At 39.8% G+C, this 22,951-nt stretch overlaps 1 protein-coding gene across 2 annotated transcripts in view; it reads left to right on the plus strand.

Annotated features, from left to right (window-relative positions):
• Positions 1–22,951, plus strand: part of ADAMTS12 (ADAM metallopeptidase with thrombospondin type 1 motif 12) — a 165,676-nt gene that overhangs the window by 118,629 nt on the left and 24,096 nt on the right. For both annotated transcript variants that reach the window (XM_030005164.2, XM_030005165.2), the window contains exons 14-18: positions 90–210; positions 5,496–5,740; positions 7,120–7,261; positions 15,075–15,201; positions 22,395–22,605. In XM_030005164.2, coding sequence (XP_029861024.1) covers positions 90–210; positions 5,496–5,740; positions 7,120–7,261; positions 15,075–15,201; positions 22,395–22,605 — 846 coding nt within the window. The remainder of the gene's footprint in view (positions 1–89; positions 211–5,495; positions 5,741–7,119; positions 7,262–15,074; positions 15,202–22,394; positions 22,606–22,951) is intronic.

Here is a 22,951-nt window from a genome sequence, read left to right on the forward strand (position 1 = left end):
GAGCAGAGTACACTGAAGGCAGTGATACATGAGCTCTGAGTATTTCATTGTGGAGGCCACATTTATTCTGAAACTGTTTTTCCTTCTAGACTGTTGGCTGTGATTATGAGATAAATTCCAACGCAACTGAAGACCAGTGTGGAGTTTGCCTGGGAGACGGCTCTGCTTGTCGTACAGTGAAGATGATGTTTAATCAAAGTGAAGGATTTGGTAAAACGGGTTCTTCTTTTAAACTCTTAAGTTGGTGAAGTCATTTCTCTACATAAAAAGGATTAAGTGCTTCTCATTGCAAACTGAGTGATCGATCTTCGTAGGAAATTGTAAATGGATGTTTCACAGTGAATCATGCTTCTGCCAGAAAAGATCTGTGGTCTGTGCTTTTCAAGTTCACCTTCTCTAATGAAAATTATGTCAGAGACCAACAAGTTCTACGCAAGTTACGCAGATAATAATAAAACCCAAAATAGAAAGTGCATTTACAAAATGAATGTAATTTTCCACCTTGGAAAATCTGGACCAAATCTCTGGACAGTGTAAAGCACCAAGCAAATGCTGGAGTGAGTGGTTTGTGGATTCATTTCTAAGTGTCATAAATCTGATACCATTGGCTCCTGGTGACTATGTGCCACCTCTTCCCCATGCAGAACTTTGCACTTTTGGTTGCTCAGAAATTTTCTGTGGGATGCCTCTGGCTTTAAAGGGGAGAAAGGTAACTCCCTGCAGGGTTAAGGTGATCTGAATCAGCACTCAGAGGACTGAGCCTTTCTTCACTGATGGCACTGGGACATTCAGGCTTTAAGTTGCCTTGTGTGGGATGAAGGGGAGCCAGAGAGTGTAGAAGAGGGAGTGGGAGACTGAAACTGAATGACAACCATGGCGGTGAGCTGGAGATGGAAGCGACAGCCAGGGTGAACAGCTTTGAATGGGAAATCAGCACAGGAAGGGGAGAGGTGAGACGATTGTGCACTGGAGAGTATGCTTAGAGCAAGGTCTGCAGCTGAAGAAAGAGGCTGATGCAGAGATGAGAAGTCTCAAGAGCAATAATTGTTACCATGCTAGTGAGGAGGGAGAAACTGCGGTGAGGTGTGTCTTTGGCTGGCTTTTGTGTTTGTGGTTTTTTCATAAAATAATTCTGATTTGCACAAATATGATTTGTGCTAATAATTTAGAGCTGGTTTGATAAGATTTTCCAAAGTTTGAGGGAAAAGCACTTTCATTATTTCAGGTTTTTTTCTGTACTGTGTACTTGGATGGGCTTTCCTCTACTCCGTATCCCACAGGTTAGCTGTGAAGATGCCTGCAACTATGCAGCAGTGCAAGCTGTATATGCATGTGAGACTTAGAAAGGACAATCTAGAGCTTCCTCTCCTCCAATACTACAGTAATCCTCCAGCCTCTGATCTTTTGCTTCTGCTACTCTAAAATTCACTCTGCCTTTGGCTGTGTCTGGGTTTTCCAAGGCTGCAGATGATGTGAAGTTTATTTTCAAATAACAGTTTTACCAAAAGGGTCCAGTACTGTAACACATGGGAGAATAAGTACCTCTTATTTTATTTAAATTCATTTTGTGTTTTATCTTCTCTTAGTTTTTCATGCCCCAAGAATCAATACGCCTCACTGACAGATAATGCTGAGGGATACTGAGTGTTAAGTAAAATTACTTCATTGCTTTCTTTAGATTTAGCAAAAAATTGATTGATTCTGCAGATTCTTTGTCTTCTACAGACATTGACTCCATTGCAGATATAATAAGAAAAAGTGTCAGGAAAGGCAGAGGTTGGTGGGCTCTTCAGCTTTTAAGACAGCATGTGGTTCTTGCTGATGTTTACAGGTGCTTACTGATGCTTACTGAGAATAGGGAAATGGTTTTGTTCACAATATCTGGATTCTTTTTGTCTCTGACAAGTACTGTGGTATTCTGTCTTGCAGTACAGATTTACGTCAGAGTGGCTACTGAACAGTTTATGTAAATATAAAGACTTCAGGCTCATAAATTCAGTATAGATAACAAAACTGGACCAAAGCATGCTGCCAGTCACTGGCAAGGAAGATTTGAAGAGTTTTTTCTATGTTTAATGGCACTGAGAAATAGAAAATTAAAGCTAATATATTTTGATTTAAAGCTTTATTCAGAACCTGAGTCAAGCAGGGCCTTTCTTGGATCTGGTGCTGCAGCAGTGTGTATTCTGTCTGCAAGTTGACTTAAGTTGCCAGGCCAGACTAATGAAATGCTAGGAAAGAGTTTTAGTAATTCAGCCTTTCACTGCACGGCAGGGTGATCAGTTTTACCTGAAGTCTTACCACCTCATGTTCAGAAAGAAAAGTTTTAAGATCTGTATTATTACTTGGATTTTCTTTAAAATTCATTCCTGTGGATGCAAAATGGGAATAGCAGTCCAGGGGCTCCCAACACAGCTGCAAGAATGGCAGCATTGTCTGTATAATGGATTCCATTAGAAGTTGTTGTGATGGCTGTGAAAGAGTATTGTGCATAGCAGAACGTTTGCAAGGTGTGCAAACTCTTTTGGAAGGAGAATAAATGGCGCTGCTGGATGAGGAGAAGCATTGGAGTAGGAGAAAGGCTGAGGCACAAGGGGCAGGGGTTTAGGACTGTGTCAAGTGCAGGGAGTGTAGAGTAAATGGACAACAAAAAGGGGGAATGAGGTTGTGAGGATCAGATCCCTAAGATGGAGGCTGGACATAGCCATGGTGCAGTTATTTATCTCAGAGACTGGAAGGTCTCCTGGATCATCGCTTAGGAGTCTGTTTCTAGACTACAATTTTTTTCCCATTACCATCACACACTGCAGTGCTCCCTCTATTCCATGAGAAGGCTGTATGCAACTGTACCTTGACTTGCAAACCCAACATGCCACCAGAATCCTGTGCTGTCTTCCATGTAATATTCTTGTGGTAGTGCCTAGAGCCTGGCTTAGAGGAAAATCGTGCCTCAGGAGCATGTATTTTTAAGAGAGAGAACCTCACAGGTACAACAAACTGGAGAGCAGGATGGGAGCTGTTGTGGTAAGGAGATTGATTATCATCTGACCTGCAATACTGTGCTAACCACCTGAGTGAAATTACTCCTCTCTCTCAGCAATAGGAGAAGAGAAACAAGCTCTTCAGTCCTGCTAGAGCTGTGCCTACAACAAGGGTTGCATGAATTTATTCATGTTGTACTCTCATCTGTTTGGAGCATATGGATTTAATTTTAATTAAAAAGGGAAAGATTAATAGCATCTGAGAGTTGCCATTTCATGAGTGTGTGGTAGCACCCACAGTATGGATGCTCCAGGATTTAATGAGCGTAGCATGTAGGTTAGACAGGTGACATTTTGACTGTTATTGAATCTCAGATCTCTAGATCCTTATCAGATGAAACCGTATAACTAGGAACAATTATATAAACACATTAAATCCACATCATTTTTAAACGAAAATTTATTATGTTGAGTGACAAACTCAAAAGCTTGCTGGTGATTAGCTTTGCTTTCGAAAGCAGATAACATTCATTGGAAATTAGTCTGAGGTTCTGGGAAATCAGGAGGTAATTTAGCTAGTCAAAAAAGGGAGGGCCAGGGAGAAGGGAGTATGATGCATTGACCAAATGGTAACATCTATCACCAGACAGTTGCAATACATTTAAAATCAGGTTTATGAGCAACAGCAGGTGATTCAGACAAAAACAATTATGCAAAACTTGAGAGGACACAAATTTTTATTTCAACAGAAAGAAAATTATGGTTTATTGGTTTTATATTTTGTGTTTTGAACAAATGTTACTCTAATTACTTCTGAAAAAAAAAACCTGCTGGAAAAGGACACCGACATTGCAAAGCCAAACTCTCAGGACGTGACACAATTAAGATTTCCCATGCTGTGTTAATTTGGCCCACTTGTGAGTATGCCTTCTAATCAAGTCTTTAGTTATACGATCACACACTGTGTTCACAACACATCTCCTCTGCACTAAATGAATAGAACATTTGGGAGAATCATTAGAACTTGGTTACTTATAATAGACCTAGACCGCTCGTTTCCTAAAATAGAAGTTGTTCAGTAATCCTCCAGATTTTGTTGTTCCCTTGGCATATGAAAGACTGAAAAGTTTGAATTTCCACAGTCAATCTAGGAAACTTGCAAAAAGTGATATCCAGAAAACTCTCACTCTTGAACATTAATAACTGGAAAAATACATACATAATTATATATTATTCATGTAATTAGGAAGGGCCTGAAGTAGACAGATCCTTTTTTGTACCATAAGCAACATAGGACATTAGAACCAATACTTATCACCCCACAAAAGAGCTGCAAAGAAAATTCAGATGTTAAAACTTTGGGGCACTTATTTACGACAGCAGGTTGTTGTACAGCATTTAAGTACTTCTGGTAGGTGGAGAATGTTGATACTGAAGATCACTTAAGTATGCCCAGTGTGGTTTATCTCACTCATGAGTGAGCAATCAAAGGTGATAAGCTTATCTCACAAGAAAGGTGAACAGGATGTGAGTCTCAGAATTTAATTCATGACCTCAGCAGTGTGTGATAAGAACTGGGGAACGACCTATGTTCCAATCTTGAAGTAAGCCAGCACAAACTGCAGCTCACACTCCCAGGGCACCTGCTTGTAGAGCTGTCATCCATCCAATTTCTAAAGCCCAGCCAGGAGAAACAGCAAGAAAGCAATCTGAGTTTGTGTTCAAATTTCTATGTGAATTTCCTGTTTTTACAGTTCAATAGCAATAGCAGTACCCTGTAAGGTGTGAAGCACAGAGCCTGATGTCATAGATTGCCTGTCGTGCAAACAAAATTCTGTAATAGATGCTCTGGGTCCATTCTTAACACACATACCAAAAATCACTTTTTACGGATAACTTTATACATGAAGAGCTGTTGAACTTCCTTACGAGTTTATAAAAATGTGTTCAGCTGATCATAGTAATTTGAGGCATTTGAATAACATTCAGGTTTTTGTAGCAAGACTGTTGATGGGAAACACTCGTGGAGAAGTTAAATGACAAGAGAAGGTACATGGAACTATGTACATACCTGTACGTTGGTGACATATGAAAAAGTTCCTTGCAAATTGAAAAGACCTTTCCCACAACAGACTGTTAACTTGCTGGGACTCCCTGGCATTTCTCCAGGTTACTCACATTGCAGTATGCCAGAGCCCTTGGGTGTGGTTATGGAGATGTTGATGGTCTTCTGTGGAGTAGATTTTCCCTGGTGCAGCTCGGAAAGTCATTCACCTCCATATCCCTTCTAAATGCCACTGTTACTGCCTAAACACAATGTGTATTCATATTCCCCAACTGATACTGGAAAACCTGGCTTGGAAAGTCACACTACTAACTAACTGAAATACAAGCTCTGTGATAGCACATTTATATATATTTTCAAGCAAAGCTGATGTTGTAATAATCTTATGCATAAGTAAAATGCAGTGACATTTTTGTTGTTCACCTCCATAAACCTTTCTTGTCTCTTAGGATATGTTGATATTGGGCTAATTCCAAAAGGTGCAAGGGGAATCAAAGTCATGGAAGTTGCAGAAGCAGGAAATTTCCTTGCTGTGCGAAGCAAAGACCCAGAAAAATATTACCTGAATGGAGGCTTTATCATCCAGTGGAATGGTGAATACAAAGTGGCAGGCACGGTATTTCAGTATGACAGAACAGGGGATCTAGAAAATCTGACTGCTCCAGGACCCACCAATGAATCAATATGGATTCAGGTAAATAGGAGATCACTAGCAGAACCTGCTGGTTTTGGATAGCAGCAGAATGTGCTGGGGCTCTGTAACTGAGGCTGGAAAAATATGTGCATTTGTATATAAACCACTCTATTAGCATGCTGTCTTGTGAAAATCAGCTGAGCTATTTTAGAGAGAAATAAACACCTTGCTTGAGAGGGTTGTCCATCCTGCCTGAAAATAGGTGTCCAGTATCATAGTCTGGTGATTATTAAAGGCTGGTGTAATCCAGTGGCGCCACTAGGATAGGGACCCTGCCACCTGTAGTTGGTCAGTCCTTTGCCCAAACTTCCTTGTCTCTTCTGCCAGCTTAGATCTGCAGGTGGCTGTGATGTCAACCAGACCCACATGAAAAGTAACTATCACAAAAAGAGAGCTGATGTCAGGCTGTGAACAGTGAGAGCTAGGGAAGGCTGACAGAAGTGACAGCTTACACTGAGTGAGAAAATGCAGCATTAGAAAAATGAATTAATAGCTTATGGTAAGTGAAATGGATCCATTTAGCATCCACTGGGGTTGCTCCCTTTTGTTTCTTTCATGTTGCTTTATAGATTCTAACTTAAACGTAACCAGCTTCTGTTAATTCTGCAAAAATAGTTTTAAATTGCCTCTTTGTTCTCTGAATGTATCTTTCCTGGGTTTTTTGCTGGTGTATCCACCATGCAATTAAAAGAAGTATTAGGGGTGTGATGGGAGCCACTTTCACATTTTGAATGTCTGGTGAGAAGGCGCATCTAGTGGGTGCTCAATTTTCACTTCCAGTAACAAGGTCAAGGAAACGATTAGGAGGAAGAGTAGAAGTTCATTGCTGAAGTGTTGTATCCCTTGATGTTTTTCTTTTCTCACTCTTATCAGCCAAATGGTAAATTTCTTGAGTGGCTCTTCTCAATTGGAATTTTCCTTCTTAATCCAGAAACACTGAAAATACTATTAAAGCAGTGTCTGAATAAAGTCTGTAGTTTTCTGGCCTAGTGGTTGTTTTGTAACAGCTATTTCAGAAGAGTAGGGAAATTATAATGGTGATAGGCAGTAGCTCTTAATCAGCAGCACATTTGGCAGTGCCTTGGATGGACTTTGCGTTATCTTTTCTTACAGTCAATAGCATACCAATTATGCTGACCCACTTACTCCCACCTGTGCTTGCAAAAGTGCTTGGCAAGCAACTGTCTTAGAAAGATACACATATCCCACTGTCAGCACACAAATGGAAGTTTTGCTAGTCTGCTTTTCTGAACTGGTAGTAGGCTTCAAAATGGGCTGCTTTAAACCTTGCTGATTCTTCTGGTTTCACGCTTTGAAAGCTTTGGCCCAGTAGATTATTAAAATCATAAGTAATTAAATAAACCACACTCTTTTTCCAGCTACTTTTTCAAGAAACTAACCCTGGAATCCATTATGAATATACTGTACGTAAAGAAGAAAGTCATGAGAATGAGATTGGAGAGCCAGAGTATTTTTGGCAGTATGGAGACTGGACAGCCTGCAGTGTTACCTGTGGAAGAGGTAATTCCTCACTTACTTTTTCTGTTACTGTTTGTCTTCATTACTGGCAAATCTCATCTTCAAGTAATCCAGACAGCATCCTCAAAGAGGTAAATTCTTTAATCTGCATTTGATGGGAAATCAAATCACATCGTTACAATAATGTACTTTGGCTTTCAAATAAAATGTTATTAAAGCATTTAAGCCAAATATGTTTTTATAACACCTGCCCTGAAATTCTCAACCTCTGTGAACCAAAATGAAAAACTACAATTTTCTTTTCCTCATAATTTATTGTCAATATTGTTCACGCTAATCCTACTTACCAGCAATACTAATTTATGACCTGCTCTTTTTTCCCTACTGAGTCTTTCCAATATGTTAACTACAAAAAATAGTCTTCATTTCTGTCCTGCCTTGATAAGCAACAATGCTTTTTGTGTATTTCTCAATAATTACTTTATTTAAATCAGTCTTGAGAACTTACATGTCTCTGCCACTCTCAGTACAATGGCTTGGGAACAGCTGCAGTTATATGGTAGCTCTGTGCAGCATATTAAACCAGACAAGCAGAATGACGCCCATGAAGTAGTATTAACAACAGGTCTAGAAGTTTGCCTTTGGTAACACACAGAAAATGCTAGCAGGAAAACTTTCTTTAAAGCAGTTAACAGATCAATGAGAGAAAGTTAATGCTTGCAGTAAACCAACAATAATGATAAAAAGACTGAAAGTTTCTTTACAAAAGTAAAGGTTTTTACCCATACTTTGCAAGAATAATTTGTAAAAGATAAGAAAAATGTTGTGTGTGAAAGGACGTCTGCACCTGGGGGGAAGAGACTGCAGCCTTCTGTCTGAATTAGTGCCTGAGTTTCACTGGACAGAAGACAGGTCCTGGAGATAGGATGGGAACCTTGTTCTTTGACCGTCTGTGTGAAAACAGTACGGAACAGTAGAAGATAATGTTACAGCCACTGGACAAACAATATGAAATAAACCTTTTCTCTTTCTAATGCTAGGCTGTTGTCTGTATTTTCTGATAATTGCCTTCTTTAACTACTTTCCAGAAGGAAAGAAAAAGACAAATGTGGTAACAAATCCAGCTGGGAGTCTAGAAGCAGTGATGATTACAGGAGTAACAATTTTTTGATCTTTCCTGTTGGGGAAGATACTGAAATAATGCATTTCCAGTGGTTTGAACAAAGGACACTGTATGGCCTTAATTTTAGAAGATTAAAAGAATAATTTTAGAAGAGTAGTGTAAATTACCCCATCCCAGTACCATTCCTATATTATTAAAAAAAATATTTTGATATATATATAATGGACATATTATAGAGATGTTTATACATCCATATATTATGTCTGTACAAATATTAATGTGGTTTGGTTTTGGGGGTTTTTTTTGAGATGAGCCTCTCAGCACAAAACACCATGTTCTTTCTGGTTAACAGGAAAAAAACCAAAACATTTTCTTTACATAGGTACCCAAAACAAGTGTTTTGCTTAGTTGCATGCTGTATGTTTTAGTTCTCATACCTAGTTGTGAATAGTTTTAATGTAACAGTGTGATAACAAAAAGGGGGGGGGGAGCGGAAGTGTTATTAGACTATTGTGTTGGTTTGGGTTTTTTTTACATCAGCTGCGCTTTTCCCAGAACTGTTTCTCACTAAGTGAATTATAACCCTGTGTACTACCTTCTGGCTAAAGATCTTTGTGACTTGGCTTTGATTTCTAACTGCCACATGGATTACTTAAATAGAGGACTGCAGGATAGAGGTTTTCTTCAGTTTTTATTTAGTAAGTGGCTTCCCCTGTTTACTGTCTTTGAGCTCTTAATAAATATTTCTTGAGCTCATTGGCTTTTTCTTTGCTTAAGTAGAAATGATATGTTTCAGGCAAGACTGTGGACTTACTGACATGAGTTTGCAGGGGAACCAAGAGGTGCATCACAGTTCAAAATGGGCAGGGAAGCCTTCCCAGTTCTCTACATTCCTTCATGGACAGGAGAAAATAAATTAATAGACCTTTTGCTCTCTTTCCTCTTACATACATATATTTATAGAAGTAACCGAACTGGTCTAAAGGAGGATGTGATCTGCTAATAAATGATGCAGTCAGGGTATTGTCGCTTACTCCCTGCCCAGAAAAAAGAGAAACCCTGGCACAGAGCTTCAGTGCATCACTTGAACCAGGGGAGCTCTGATACTAGTCTGTCTGCAGTGTTCTGTAGGTACCTGATGCTTAATCTGGTGGTGCTCTGGGCTGTCTGAATGTGGACCAGCTGTGCTGTTGTCATATTAGCTTGGCACTGAATCTGAGCTAGCTGGCCCTTCTAAGCACCACACTGGTGCAGTAATATAGCAGGTTTATGCCCAGATGATCAGAGCACAAACACATCAGCAAAAATACCTGGAGCTTTGCTGCATAAAAAAAGGGTGTAGCAGCAGGGAAGGTGTATTTGGAAAACGTTAACTCTCCATCATTATAGAAATTTGGAAACTCTAAAAGTCTTGCTATGTTTAGCAGGGAATATCGGCATGGTAGTGATCGTTGATGTAGAACCAGAAAGTCTCACACGGTTATGCATTATTGTGGTTTGATCCCCCCTTGAGTTCAGTTCAGCACTAGGAGGCAGAATAACAGCAGAACTGAATGTTCCCAATGTTGCTGGATTAAGTAACACCTTCTCTGACTTCCACAGGACTTCTTTCCGGCTTTGAATGATGAGATTGATTTTATCTGAACGAACACTCTGTTTAGATTCAGAATTTATTGCCATTGGCAGTAAGAGACCTGTTGTGCCAAATCTCAGGCATTTGAAGAGTTTTGAAAGGTTTTTAAGATAAAGTGCATTGAAGTAGGCAAGATCATCTTCTGCTATTAGTGTGCTGCATGACAAGTCTTGCTGAAGACAAGCCTACAGTGGGGGTCCAGGAGATAAGTTGCATTTATTTAGACTAAAGGTAGTAGTAAAATAACCTTCAAGGAGTTTTGAAGTTATGATTTGGTGACTAATAAACCAATAGTTTTTCAGGATAAAAGGGAGGGCCAAGGAAGGTGAACTATTGAACTAACTTTTGACAGCCACAGCCAGTGGGAGAAATTGATCCTTACTTAGAATTTTGTTCTCTTGGCAAACCTGGACCTGCCTAAAGATTCGGCATAGGGCCTCTCACCACAACTGGTCAATATGGTAGTAGTAAATCCAAGGACAGTTTGGCCTTTTGTAGCCACAAACAGCAGGACAATGCAAGCAAATGCTTTCTGGAGCCAAGAGAGTGAAGCTAAGTTAGGGAGTGACAAATGGGGCTACAGGCACAGGAATGGACTGATGCATGAAAGCCTCATCTGTCCTAAGAGAAAAAATACGGGTTTAGCCCTATATACAGCTGCTTATCCAAAGGAAATGTACCTGGAAAAAGTCCCAGTGATGAATAATATCTTTGTAGAGTGAAGCTGTCCCTTCTCCGAATTAACCCAGGGCAGCTCCCTAAATAATATTTTCTGAAAGATTCTTGGCCTCAAGGTAGCACCACACTGTGCCCTGACCCATATCCTTCCCCAACTCCATTGCAACTGAGAAAGAGAAGATGCAAATGTGCTCATGTTTTCTTTCATTTCCTTCATGTGCCCCTGTCTTTTGTAGTCTCAAAGAGTGGCTCTGGCCAGTCTACAGTAACACCATTTAACTGGGAAAAAATATTGTCTGAAAAATCAATGTTTTCTGTAGCAGATATACCTAACCCTGCATGCAGGGTAAAGGAGAACACATTGCAATACCTGATACCCGTTTGCAATGTAGAAAATAGTTTGGTAATTACACAGCGATCCATTTCATGGCAAACTAATGCTGAAGGGGATAATTTATAGTAAAAATCATGAGCCTTGTTCTGTCTTCGCTGCAGGGCAGTTTGACTCTGTCTGCCATTTGCTTTATGCAGAAGGGAATTGCTTTGCAATCAGCATGTGCGCACACCGCACAGCATCCTGCAAACTGCTGCACCCTCTGGCCAGGAGCCTGTCCCTCCAGATCCTACTGTCAAGACAGCATGTAAAGCCCTTAAGCTTTTTTATAGGAAGATTAATTTAAATGCCCACTGAGCTTTTGTTCTAGACCAACTACCCATTATTCTTTCTTTAAATAATGGTCAATTAGAAATTACAAGTATAAATCCTTCTTCCTTGTCTAAAGGCTTTAATCATGTTCCTTAGAAGTAGCTTCGAGAACGTAACAAGGAGTAAATCGCAGTCCATCTGCAACGAAGGGAGAATATTAGGCAACTTCAGCAATTTACTTCCCCATAGATAACATCAGTAATTGGCAAATACTCGAAGCTTTGCAAAAGAACTTAACTGTAAGGTTTGTTTGGGCGTTAATTGTTATGTGCCCTCTAAATCCTTTACAACTCTTATCAGGGCTACTTTGCAAAATTACCTCCAGGTGTTCCTGAACTGAAATGTAGTACTAAACTTGTAGCATTGATTTTAGAAAACAAAGGTCACGGTATTTTCCTTCGCTATTGTGGGTCTAAGTTTTATAACACCAAGAATGTAAAGGTTGGCTCTTGTATTGTGTACATAACTTGTGCATGCACTGAATATAATTTGTTCATTCAAATACTGAAGTGAACTCCTTGCAGAGTATCTGATTTGATGCACAACTGACAGTTACATGTTCAAATTAGTTTTACAAATATGCTCTTTTGCATACACATTTTTTATGTTTGCTTCTGGTCCTTCATTTCTGTTGTTCTGAGCCTATATTTTGACCAAACTGATGGCTATGCAGCTGACAGATTTCTAATCTCTGTTTCAAAAACCTTCCACACCCAAATGATTTTAAACTGGCACCTTTTTTGCAAACTAAGTGAAAAATCAGGAGCTGAGTGGGTCAACCTCCCATCTGAAAAGTCCTGCGTTAAGGATGAAGTGGCACAGAGAGGTAGAAGCAATCTCTGAGCAGATTTAGTGAAATCAAGACCATTGTTTGGTCTGACTGTTGTCATTCATGGTTTCTCTTTTTTTCCCAGAAATATTTGTAGGGTTTTTTCACAGAACCGAGATGGTACGCCTCTGTGTAAAGAAACATGGGTGTGGGAAGGGCTACAGTGCAATGAGTGGTAAGGTGAGCAGAAAGGAATGGGATGTTCCCACTCAAGAGGAAGAAGCAAGATCTTTGCAGTGGGATTATGACCACAGAGGCAAGGTCCTGATGAATACAGCCAGCACCTGTGTGCATGCAAAACAGTTGTCAGCATGGACTAGTTACCACTGAGGTCAGAGAGAAGTAAAAGAGGTGAAAGGAGGAAAACAGCTACTCTCTCAGAGCTCTATAGAAATAGTGTCTAGGTTTCCCAATTTTACTGAGTTTTTAAGTATATTTAGAATTTTTAATCTGTGACTTAAATAGAATATTACACATTTAAATTATGTAACTGTGTAAATGTTTGGTAGGGCAGGGTCAGTGTGAGGTGGCTGGTTTTCTACTTTTGCAATGTTTTCTAGTTCAACTTGCTCAAGCTGAAAAAAAAAATCTGTGTTTCTTTATGTCATTACATGTATACACACATACACATGTATGTATCAATATATGCATATAGGATTCCTTCCAACTTTGGAACTGAAATATATACAGTCATAAAGAAAAACCTGTGCATTTATGGCTTATTTAAATACACACATCCATCCCAAAACTTTCCAGATTTTGAAACTGCAGTGGGAGTTCACATAACTTCCATAATAAAAGTTGTTTGTGTGAATAAATAAGTTTATTGATGCCAGCGACCAGCAAATGTTTTATGAGAATGTACAGCCTCAAAACAAAACTTCTGCTAAGGTTTATAGTGGCTTTAAAGTGAATTACAGCAGCTGAAATGACACTAAAAAATTTATTAAAGCAAAGGAATTCTTATCTTATGTGCCTCTGTAACAGCAACATATCATGATTTTGAAAGGGACAGAAACATATTTCCGTGAACTGCTTTGTTTACAACTGGCAGGAAGGTTGTAACTATTCCAGTTACATTTTTCACAGCATAAAACAGAGCACTGCTCACTGGGAGTCCTGCACTAAACCAAAAAGCTTTCTACTGCTTGAAGTCCCTTAGGGGCAGAGGAGAGCCACATCCAGCCATGCTGCAGTCATGCAGCTACTTCCACATCGTGTACCCTGGAGCTTGAATGCCTCAGGGAGGAGTGTTAATGGGAGCACAGGGCTGCAGTCCCTTAATCCTCCCTTCTAGGTGAAACTAATCCTTGTTTTAGCAAAGTAATCTTCATGTATGACTGGAGGAGACAGTCATCAAAACCTGTACTGTTGCCAGTAATTTTCTTGTATGTCTCAGTCGCAAGTCTGAAAGTACTTTAAAAGCTATAGCATTTCCTCAGTGTCACAGACCTGATGTCTTAAAACTATCAATATAGTGCTATAAAAATGAGATACAGGTTTCCATCTGCTTCTGTGGAATGACCCAAATACGCATGGAAAGTTTTTAATATCCTTGTGTTGTGGAGGCCTTTTTCAGTAATATCTGACTACAACCTCACCTTCACACATGCAGTCCGTGCTCAGTTCTCCCACCAAAAGTTATCTCTGTTGCTAGCTTTGGATTTCCTAGTATTAGAGTTGACCTTCTGTTTTTTCTGTATTTATTTTTACAAGTAGATTGTTAAATTTTGGAGAGGAAAGAAAAATTGAATGCTATAAAATTACTTAAAGCAAGATAGCCATAATGCTAGCGTGAAATTTTAGGAAATATGTTTTAATTGCCATATATGGGGACATTGCTGTATAGGTGAACATAAGTATATGTTGTATAGAGGAATATTTTCATATTTCCCAAGTATTATTATCTATGGATTACTGTTCTTATCTTCCAGATAGTTTCCCACACTAGTTATTAGGAGGTCTGAGGCAAGGAAAAGCTTGATTCCTAAACATACTGCAAAGTAGCCTAATACTTATCCCTGACGCCATAATAACAGCACTCTTAGGCCCTTTGCTTCACAGAAGGATAAAAGTCGCAGAGATACAGTGACCTACCGTCTGCATACTAACTGCTGTAAATTAATTTTACAAGACTTAATAAACATGTTTCTTCAGTCTTTTTAGTCCTTTGGGATTTGTTTCGGCCTAATGCCACTATTTTAATGTCTCTATATCAGCCTAGCTACAACCTTTCAAACTGTAATATTGCAATACTTTTTTTACACTGGGTTTGCAGGACGGGACCTACCTCAAATTATGTGATGAGTGTTGTGTATTCGTTATTTAGAAAACAGAAGATTTTCTCCCTTATGTTTTAGCATCATCATTTTCAGTAAAGATTTGTACCAAAAATTCTTAAAAGTGGAATTCAGAATTAAGTCACAGGGTTATAGTCTTGCTCATATACCCCATTTTGTATTCCACTTAAACAGCCTTCCCAGAAGTACAAAGAAAAGATCAGCAAAAATATTGTTGTGAATAGAGTGATGCTGCTGTGTCTGTGAGCAATCCAAGACCCATTCATTGCTGTTCAATCCTGCTTCAGGGCCTGCAGGAGCCTTTTCTGAGGCTGACAACTAAATTGAGATTAAGGAAAGTGCTTTCTAATTCGTTGCTTGAGCTATCTGATCCAAAAGAGCTCTGCTTAACGCCTTTTCAGCTTGATTAAAGGATGCTCATACCTGACTTAGCTCAGACATTCAGCAGAACTGACTTTGACAGGTGTTACTGTATTCTCGGATGTGGAGTACAACCAGGGTGTACTCCGCATTCTAGAGGATTTCTGCAGCTCATCCCCAACCTGCAGGGGTTACTCTTCTGGGTTTTTTTGTCTTTCTCCTGCAGGGGTGCGGCGCCAGATTGCCCACTGCATGCGGAAGGGAAGCGGAGCAATCAAAAACTCCTTCTGCGACCCAGCAACACAGCCAAATGCGCGACAAAAGAAATGCTACGAAAAGGACTGTCCGCCCAGGTAACGGATGATGGGAGGGCTCTGGTAATGCAAAATACCAAGCAGCCTTATTCAAAGGAAAATGTTGGTTCTAATACCAGATTAGTGTGGCGTCTACGGGCTGCCATGGTGAGAGCTCCCAAGTGTTTCAGAGCAATGTGGCAGAAACCCAGTAATGGACAAATAAGGAGTTAGCTGCCCTGAGGGGTTTCCAGTGCAAGTTACTGAGCAGTCTGTGCTGGAAATGGCAGAGATTGCTTTCTGATCTGTATAGATACTCTTTTTGGTCAGTTTAGGTGCAGGTATGCCTGAAAACCATATAAATTCTTATTTATTTTAAAAATTGTATTCCTGTCTTAACTCGAGTGATAATGTATTACTGTGTGTTCCAGAAACTAACTTGCAGAGAGGTTTTTTTAAGCCTTTTGATACTGTTTTTCAGTATTTTTTGATACTACTTTTTCTTTTTGTGAGGGAGGATGAGTGGAAATGCCCACTTCTGTAACTCTAATTATTGTACCTTCTTTATAACACTTACGATTTGGCGTCTTTTTATTATGTCCCTTCTTATTTTTTCTTTTCAGCAAAGTGCAGCTTTCTTTGTTCTGTGATCACATGGGAAACATTTTTTTTCAATTCCCATAACATTAATTCCTCTTCATCTCTATTTTTTCTGTTCTACCATTTTAGCAAGTAAGGTAAGGAAGACTAACCACAGCAAACATTACAGGTGACAGCAGAAATATGGTCCTGTAAATAGGCACAGATTTGCCGGAAGGGATCAATATTGGGTTTAGTTTCATGCTTTAGGTACTGGAACATCTTGCTTCTGTCTTTCATTGTCTTTGGAAATTGTTTATCATGTTGTTCACAATGGTATACCAGTCTTTCCCTAGTAATTTTAGTTAGATCAGAATCAAATCAAAGTCATTACAATGATTCCCATAAAGTGTATCACATTACATTTGCTGACAGTGAATTTCATGAAGCTTTAATGTAAAAAATTCTGCATGGCTCTTGGTTTTATTAGTTGTTTCCAAGTATCTTCACAACAGTGTATGATGCCTGCTCTGGGAATTACATCTTTGCACTTGCAGCGTCTGTAAATGACTGTTAAAAGCATAAACCACCAGCATTTCATAATTCTTTGTAGATTGCTAGGACATCAGTTGACAGTAGATCAAACTTACTAGCTAGTTGACTAGTTAAGAGCTGAGGCTGCCCACATGTGTGGGGATGTTTTTTATTTATAGCATGTATAAACTGTGCCATTTATTCCAGAGTTACAAATGAGCTCAATTTATCCTGTTTGTTCTAAGTGACTGAATTATTCAGACCTGCTCTTGAAAGTGAGGGAGCAGAATTTGTTCCTTGTTGGACAGATTGTAGAATTATGTGACATGTGAACCAAGCTCTTCTGCAGGCCAGGCAGAAAAGCTCTCATATGCTGCCAGCCTGAGTGATACTTCTCAAGCTCATTCTGTACTGCAGAGGAAAGGACTAGTTACCCTTCTGAGGATAGCAAAGTACTGACAAAATACAGTGCAGGAAGCCCATACGTTTTTAGTTCTAGAGTCACATTCTGTATTTATTTTTCTCTTAATACCAGAAGAGTGACCGTAGTAGTTTGACCAAGGATCTAAGTCTCCGTTCTGGCTCCCAGCAGAGCTTATAAGCGTAAGGAAGCGTAAAGGCAAGGCAAGCATAAATTATATCTAATTACTCTTCCAGCTTCCAACTGTTTTTAATTCAAGGTATTTCCAGAGGCTTTCATGTCTTGTCTAATCAGTAACCTCCAGTGGACCTCTCTTCCAAATACTTGTCCAGCCTATCTCTGCAACCTTGTAAAACTTCTATCATATACAACTTCCTCTGCAAGAAGTTCCACAGCTTAATGCCTACTGTGCAAAGCACCACCTCATTTTAATTATTTTGAACCTGCCTCTCACTAGCTTCTGTTGGTGGCCCTGAGTTCTTCTGTTGGAAGAGTTGGCAGTGAAGAGTAAATTTCAGTGACCCTTCCCAAGCCCTTCATTTTGTAGATCTGGTCTCTGTTCCAGGCTGTAGTCCCAGCATGAGATTTAGTTGGTATTTACTTTCTGTGGCATATGTGTCACTTCTAATCTGGACAGATAGTTACACATCTCCATCTGAAATGCAAGACAGGACTTAGTTCAGTTTGGTTGTTTGTTGGTTCTAAAGAAAATCTGAATGTTGGAGGAAGGTGTGACTGTCCCATATGGCTTGATGCAGCATAACTGAGAGTTCATGTGAAGCTGCTGAAGAACAAGTGTTCTCTAGAGAGAGGTGGCTAAATTCTGTGCTAGAGTTGAGGACAGTGTTGTTAAATACAACACTGCAGGGGACCTTTGGTTAGTATGTGTAGCCACGGGACTGAAACTGTTAGGTGATCTCGCGCTTCCCAACAGCGAACCACTTTCTTTGTGGGAACATCCTATCTTAAACAAGAAGTATCTTATCTTGCATAACCCTCCCTTCTATGATCTGCCAAATCCCACTGATGGAAAACATGCTACCACGAAACTAGCTATTAGACCACTAAATCGGAATTAGATAATTTATTAAACAGTAGCTACATGCAAAGAATAACATTAGTATAATATTTGTGATTCTCACAAACAAGATCTTCTCTCGTTAATCCATTTCAGGAACTTAATTATAAACTGTTTAAATGACAGGCTTCTCAGAACTCCAAGTCTTAACATTCTTGTTTATTAGCTGATTTCGTCCACATTTGTTTTTCCCACACTTTCTACTAAAAGAATCTAAAGATTCTTTTAGTAGATCTAAAGACTCTACTAAAAGGAGCAAAACAAATAAAATATTTAGAATGCTGCAATACATGTATGCCACATTCACTCAGAACGAAATAAAGATGGCTGAACAGTTGAGAGTTAAAATGTCATACAACTCTCATGTAAAACTTAAGTGATACTGCTTAGCAGGATTAGAGCAAGACTGTAGCATAAATGCATTCTTTTTTCCATGTTATGCTATGGAATATGGTTTCCAGTTATACATTTCTTTGGTAGGTAGGTATTTAGCTCCATAGGTGTTAATGAGAAAAATTAATAGGTACTACTTGAAGAAAAAGAGTGAGATTTTAACTATTTATAGTGTTGTGAATAAAAGTTTTGCTCTCCCCTGTAAAGACAATTCCCTGAAGCCCTTTTAACCTGACTACCCACTTGAACAGAGTAACCATAAACAGATTATTTTACAAGTACTTGGGATCTCCTGCTTTTTGTCTGCTGTTACTATATTGTCCTGCTTCCAGACTGCTTAGTAGACTCCAACAACTTAATAAAATTAGGAAATCTTGTTTCTATTATAATACAGAGTGAAAATCAGTGCCCTATTGGTATCTGCTGTGTCTGATGCTATACAAATCATAGTGAAAGAATACTGTCTTTCTTTAGGTGAGACACAATATGGTGGTAGGGTGGGAGCATTCAGCCCCATAGGCATGAATATAGCAAACTTTGGTTCGAAAATCCCATGGTACTACTTTTTCAACAGGATCCACACCTGATTTGGCACATATAATCTAGGTATAGATGAGGATTATATAATGGACAAAGCTGTTGGGCCCTGCCTTACATTTTACAGACCTTGGAAACTCAGCATGGGAGGAAAAGAGATGGGTCTCATTTAAGGCAGCTGAATGCCACCTGAGAAAATCAGATTTTCTGCTTACATCTGTCTCAGGCTGGATTGCAGAAGAGCTGAGCACTTGCAGCTGCAGCTGAAAACTAACTGAGGTTATGCTTTCACCAGACAGACTGCTCTCTAGTTCGACAGGCTCGGGAAAATTAGTGCTCACAGAAATTAATCACCCAAATCATGTATTTTGCTTGCTTGTTTGTTTGTTACCACAATCTTTCCATGCCATGCCTGCCTGTGGAGATAAGACAGTCCTGTCATTTTGCAGGTACCAGGCGATGCATTAATATTTAAGAACCACTCTGTTGCTGTAGTGGTAAATGCCATCAGAAACCAGAGGCAGGAGAAAATACTGGATGGCGACTCCCGTCAGGCTTCAGTTTCCACCAACTTGTCCCAGTCTGTCACCACAATCAGCACAGCTACCTACTAGTTTTGTTCCTCATATCCTTTTCTTCGCCAAGCATCTCTATGTATGTGTGATCTAAAGAAAGCCTTGTTTATAACCTGCCCAAAGCTAAGTCTGTCTGGCAGTGCCCTCCACTCTTTAGCTTACAGTTGGGAGGTCCGGCAGATTGATCATTTCAGCTTAGAAGTTGCTTATTTGGATCTCAGATTGCTGTGTCAATTCTGGATGTGTGCTCAGCAGCCGCCTCCCATTTTGGTTATGCCTCTGCAGTGTGAGGAGACAGCAGAAGCTCCAAGATAAAGACAGTTTGGCAAAGCAGTCACTCAGGTGCTGCTCCCTTCTGTGTGGTCCAGGACCTGCTTTGGGGCATCCTGTACCAGAACAGATGAATGGATTGTAGATATTCTGCTGTCCTTGCTTTGCCTTTCTTCCCCTTCAGCTGGGATGCCGCAGTTCAGAAGTCCTCAGTGGGGACCATGAAGAGACAGGATTGCATGTGCTTCCATGTTAAGTTTCTCATGCTTGAGAGTTTAAGGTATGGGCATGTACCCTAGAATGGAAGTAGGAAAATGCACCATCAAAAACTCCCATTACTGATAAGAATAAACTTTCAGTCAGAGCAAGTTTTTTGAAGTGTGTATGATAAACACGGTGTAAGTCAGTTAACTACTTGGCTCAATAGTACCATCTGTTACCTGCACTGAATGAGGAAGAACTCTATAGAAAAAGTTACATGACTAAATGTAATTTAAGATTGACCATGAAGGTGCAATAGGACAAAATCTTAATTCTGGGATTTCCTAACTTTGGAGCACTTTACTTTCTTCTGCGACTTTTTAAAAACGTTTTGTGTGCAATTGTTAATTACGCACCATTACAGCTGACCAAGACAGGTTCTGTAGTAAGCTCTGATAATTTATTGCTGGGAGTTCGGTATTTAAACCTGCAAACTGCTGAACCGTCACTCAGAGCCGTTTGAAAATGGTAGGGGGATGGGGGTGGGGGTGTCACCTTAGCATGTCTTTAGCTTGAAATACATGCTCTGGCTCCATTAAAATTAATAGGGCAATTCAGATACTTCAGGTTGCATTTGTGCCAAAGTATCAGCAATTTACAAGATACTAGAGATGATAAAATTGGAAAGAAGATGCAAGAGGTGAAAACCACCCTGAAATGGCTTGATTCAGGTTGCAATAATACATTTTTTCTCCTTTTTATTGCTCTGTTCCTCTGAGGTCCACTCGCTTTTTCTATTTAACCGCTTGTTAGTTTTCCTTTGTTTGCAGAAGCCTGGAAGAGCAAGAAACAATCCAAAGAAAGGCAGGAGAAGGAGAAAAAGAATGTGTTCTTTTATTACAGCAATGTCCAGAGGCCTCACACAGGGTTGTGGCGGCAATGGGCTGCATTCTAGAGCATGTAGCAAAACAGTCTGTGCCCCAAAAAGCTTCTAGGGTAATGTAAAAGGAAATGCAGTATGTATACGTAACTAAAGAGAAAGAAGGTAGGTGTAGGTACCCCAAAGGAGACCAGATGGTTGCACAAATGAGTTGTGTGCATAGCTTGATTGCTCTGAGTCTTTTTTTTTTTTTTTTTTAAATTATTGGTAATAGGTATCAGTGTCTCCCACATCAGTGACAGCTTATTTGCAAGCAAAGAATAAATTAATCAGGAAACAGAGAAGGAACATGGAAACTACAGAGGAAAGGGGAGAGGGATTTGCAGCAAACTGAAGAAGCCAGAAATGCAATAAGACGGGAGACAAAGCAAGGAGCAAAAACTGTTATAAAACTGGACGTTGAATTTTGATGTATTTATCAGAATGCGATTATTTTGCACTAAGTTCATTGACCTTAAAAGGAAAAAAATACAATAGAATGGTGTTGGTTGTAAGCCAAAACCAATTTTTTCCACCTTTCTGTCTAGAAAGGTGTTTTCTAAATATAGCCCTGTTTTGTTTTCAGCATAAGGTTTTGTCATGATGTGCTTCAAAACTCAGGAACATTTAATATTGTCCAGGAGCTTTTGTGTCTTAGTGTTCACAGCTGGGCCAGATTTTTTGTACAGCAGCTTGGAGCTATGTTCTTGCCTAGGGCACTATAAACTGGAAGGAAAAAGACTTTTCTTGTTGTTTCTGGTTTGTAAGTATAAAGGTAAATATTTAGACAAATGTCACAGTTGATGCCAATGCTTCTCCAGTAATAGAAACCCAGAAATTTTTACCCTCCTTTCTTATCATGGAAGGCAGGTATGCAGATATTTGATCTACTCTGGGTCAGCACAAGAAGAAATAGGTGGATGAAGCTGGAGAAAGGCTAAGGTAAACCGAATATAAAGGGGACGGCTCTTGTCGATAAGGTGTTTCTCATTGGAAAATAATGCACTAGAGGAAATATTTATTTTTCATTTGGTGGAACATTGCATAGCACCCTGTGGAAGACTATCTTTAATCCGGAGAGACACACATAAGGGGCTCGTTTTTACTTCATGAAGGAACGAAGTACAGAAAAGTCCAGCCTAGTGCAGACCCAGAGACTAGGCCCAGAGGTACAGCACTGCAAAGCACTGATCCCCCGTGGGTGCATGCAACGTAGCTCTGACTAGCCTGGTTTTTGGGGTTGTGTGTCTTGCTGCTTCCCCTCCTGGTGGTAACACAGGGCCAGTTTGAGCACTTGTGCAGTACTGGCTGCATAGACATGTGTGAGGGGACCTTCTCCACCTCTGTGCTGTCATTACAGACCCTCCAGTGATTCTCATTTCTTAATTCTTTCTACACTGAGGTAGCAATAAGCAGATAAACAATAGGATAGAGTGAACAGATTACTAAACTTGCTAGCAGTTCCTCAAATTTGGATTTCAAAGACCATCTACTCGGTGGATTCTTATGCATTGTAGAAACATAATACTTGGTGCCTACTGCTGTCTGGGAATTGGCATCTTTCAGTGACTGGCTGGTACTGGAGCACAGGGCAGATCGGAAGGCTTGAGTGATCTGTACTTAACATTAAAAGCATATATCTCAACCCAGAATTTAAATTACTGGTTCTTTTTCTTGTAGTCTCTGACCTTTTCCTTAATGTGCTTGTGAAGGTTTGTTTTCTGTTTCTTATCCCCTGGTTTTCAGATGGTGGGCAGGAGAATGGCAGAAATGTTCAACCACGTGTGGCCCAACAGGCCAGAAGAAGCGAACTGTACTTTGCATCCAGACAGTGGGATCTGATGAGCAGGCACTGGCTGCCACAGAGTGCCAGCACCTGCTTAAACCAAAGACCCATCTGTCATGCAACAGAGATGTCTTGTGCCCGTCTGACTGGACAGTGAGCAACTGGACCGAGGTAAATTAATGTCAACGGTAATATTGAACATTTTTTTCAAAATGACCTATTAGAGTCAGCAGAGACAACCAATAATCTGCTTTTTTGCATTTTTTAAAATTTTTTTAGTTGACATGTCTTCACAAATCCTTTGTGCAGAGGGGGAAAAAAGCTGCCCTGCTTGCTAAAAACCTCAGCAAGTGTTGCATGTTAGCTGTTTCTAGGGGTTTGGCTTGCTGAGCTTTTGGGACTGTAGAACAGAGCATGCTTGCACGCTAAAAAGACTGTGTAATACTCATTACTGCTGTGGACCAGATGGGGGGAGGGTCTGTGTCATGTCTGTAGGCCTACAAAGAAGCATTTTTAC

The sequence above is a fragment of the Aquila chrysaetos genome, chromosome Z, assembly GCF_900496995.4.
Source record: "Aquila chrysaetos chrysaetos chromosome Z, bAquChr1.4, whole genome shotgun sequence".
Classification (NCBI taxonomy): Eukaryota; Metazoa; Chordata; class Aves; order Accipitriformes; family Accipitridae; genus Aquila; species Aquila chrysaetos.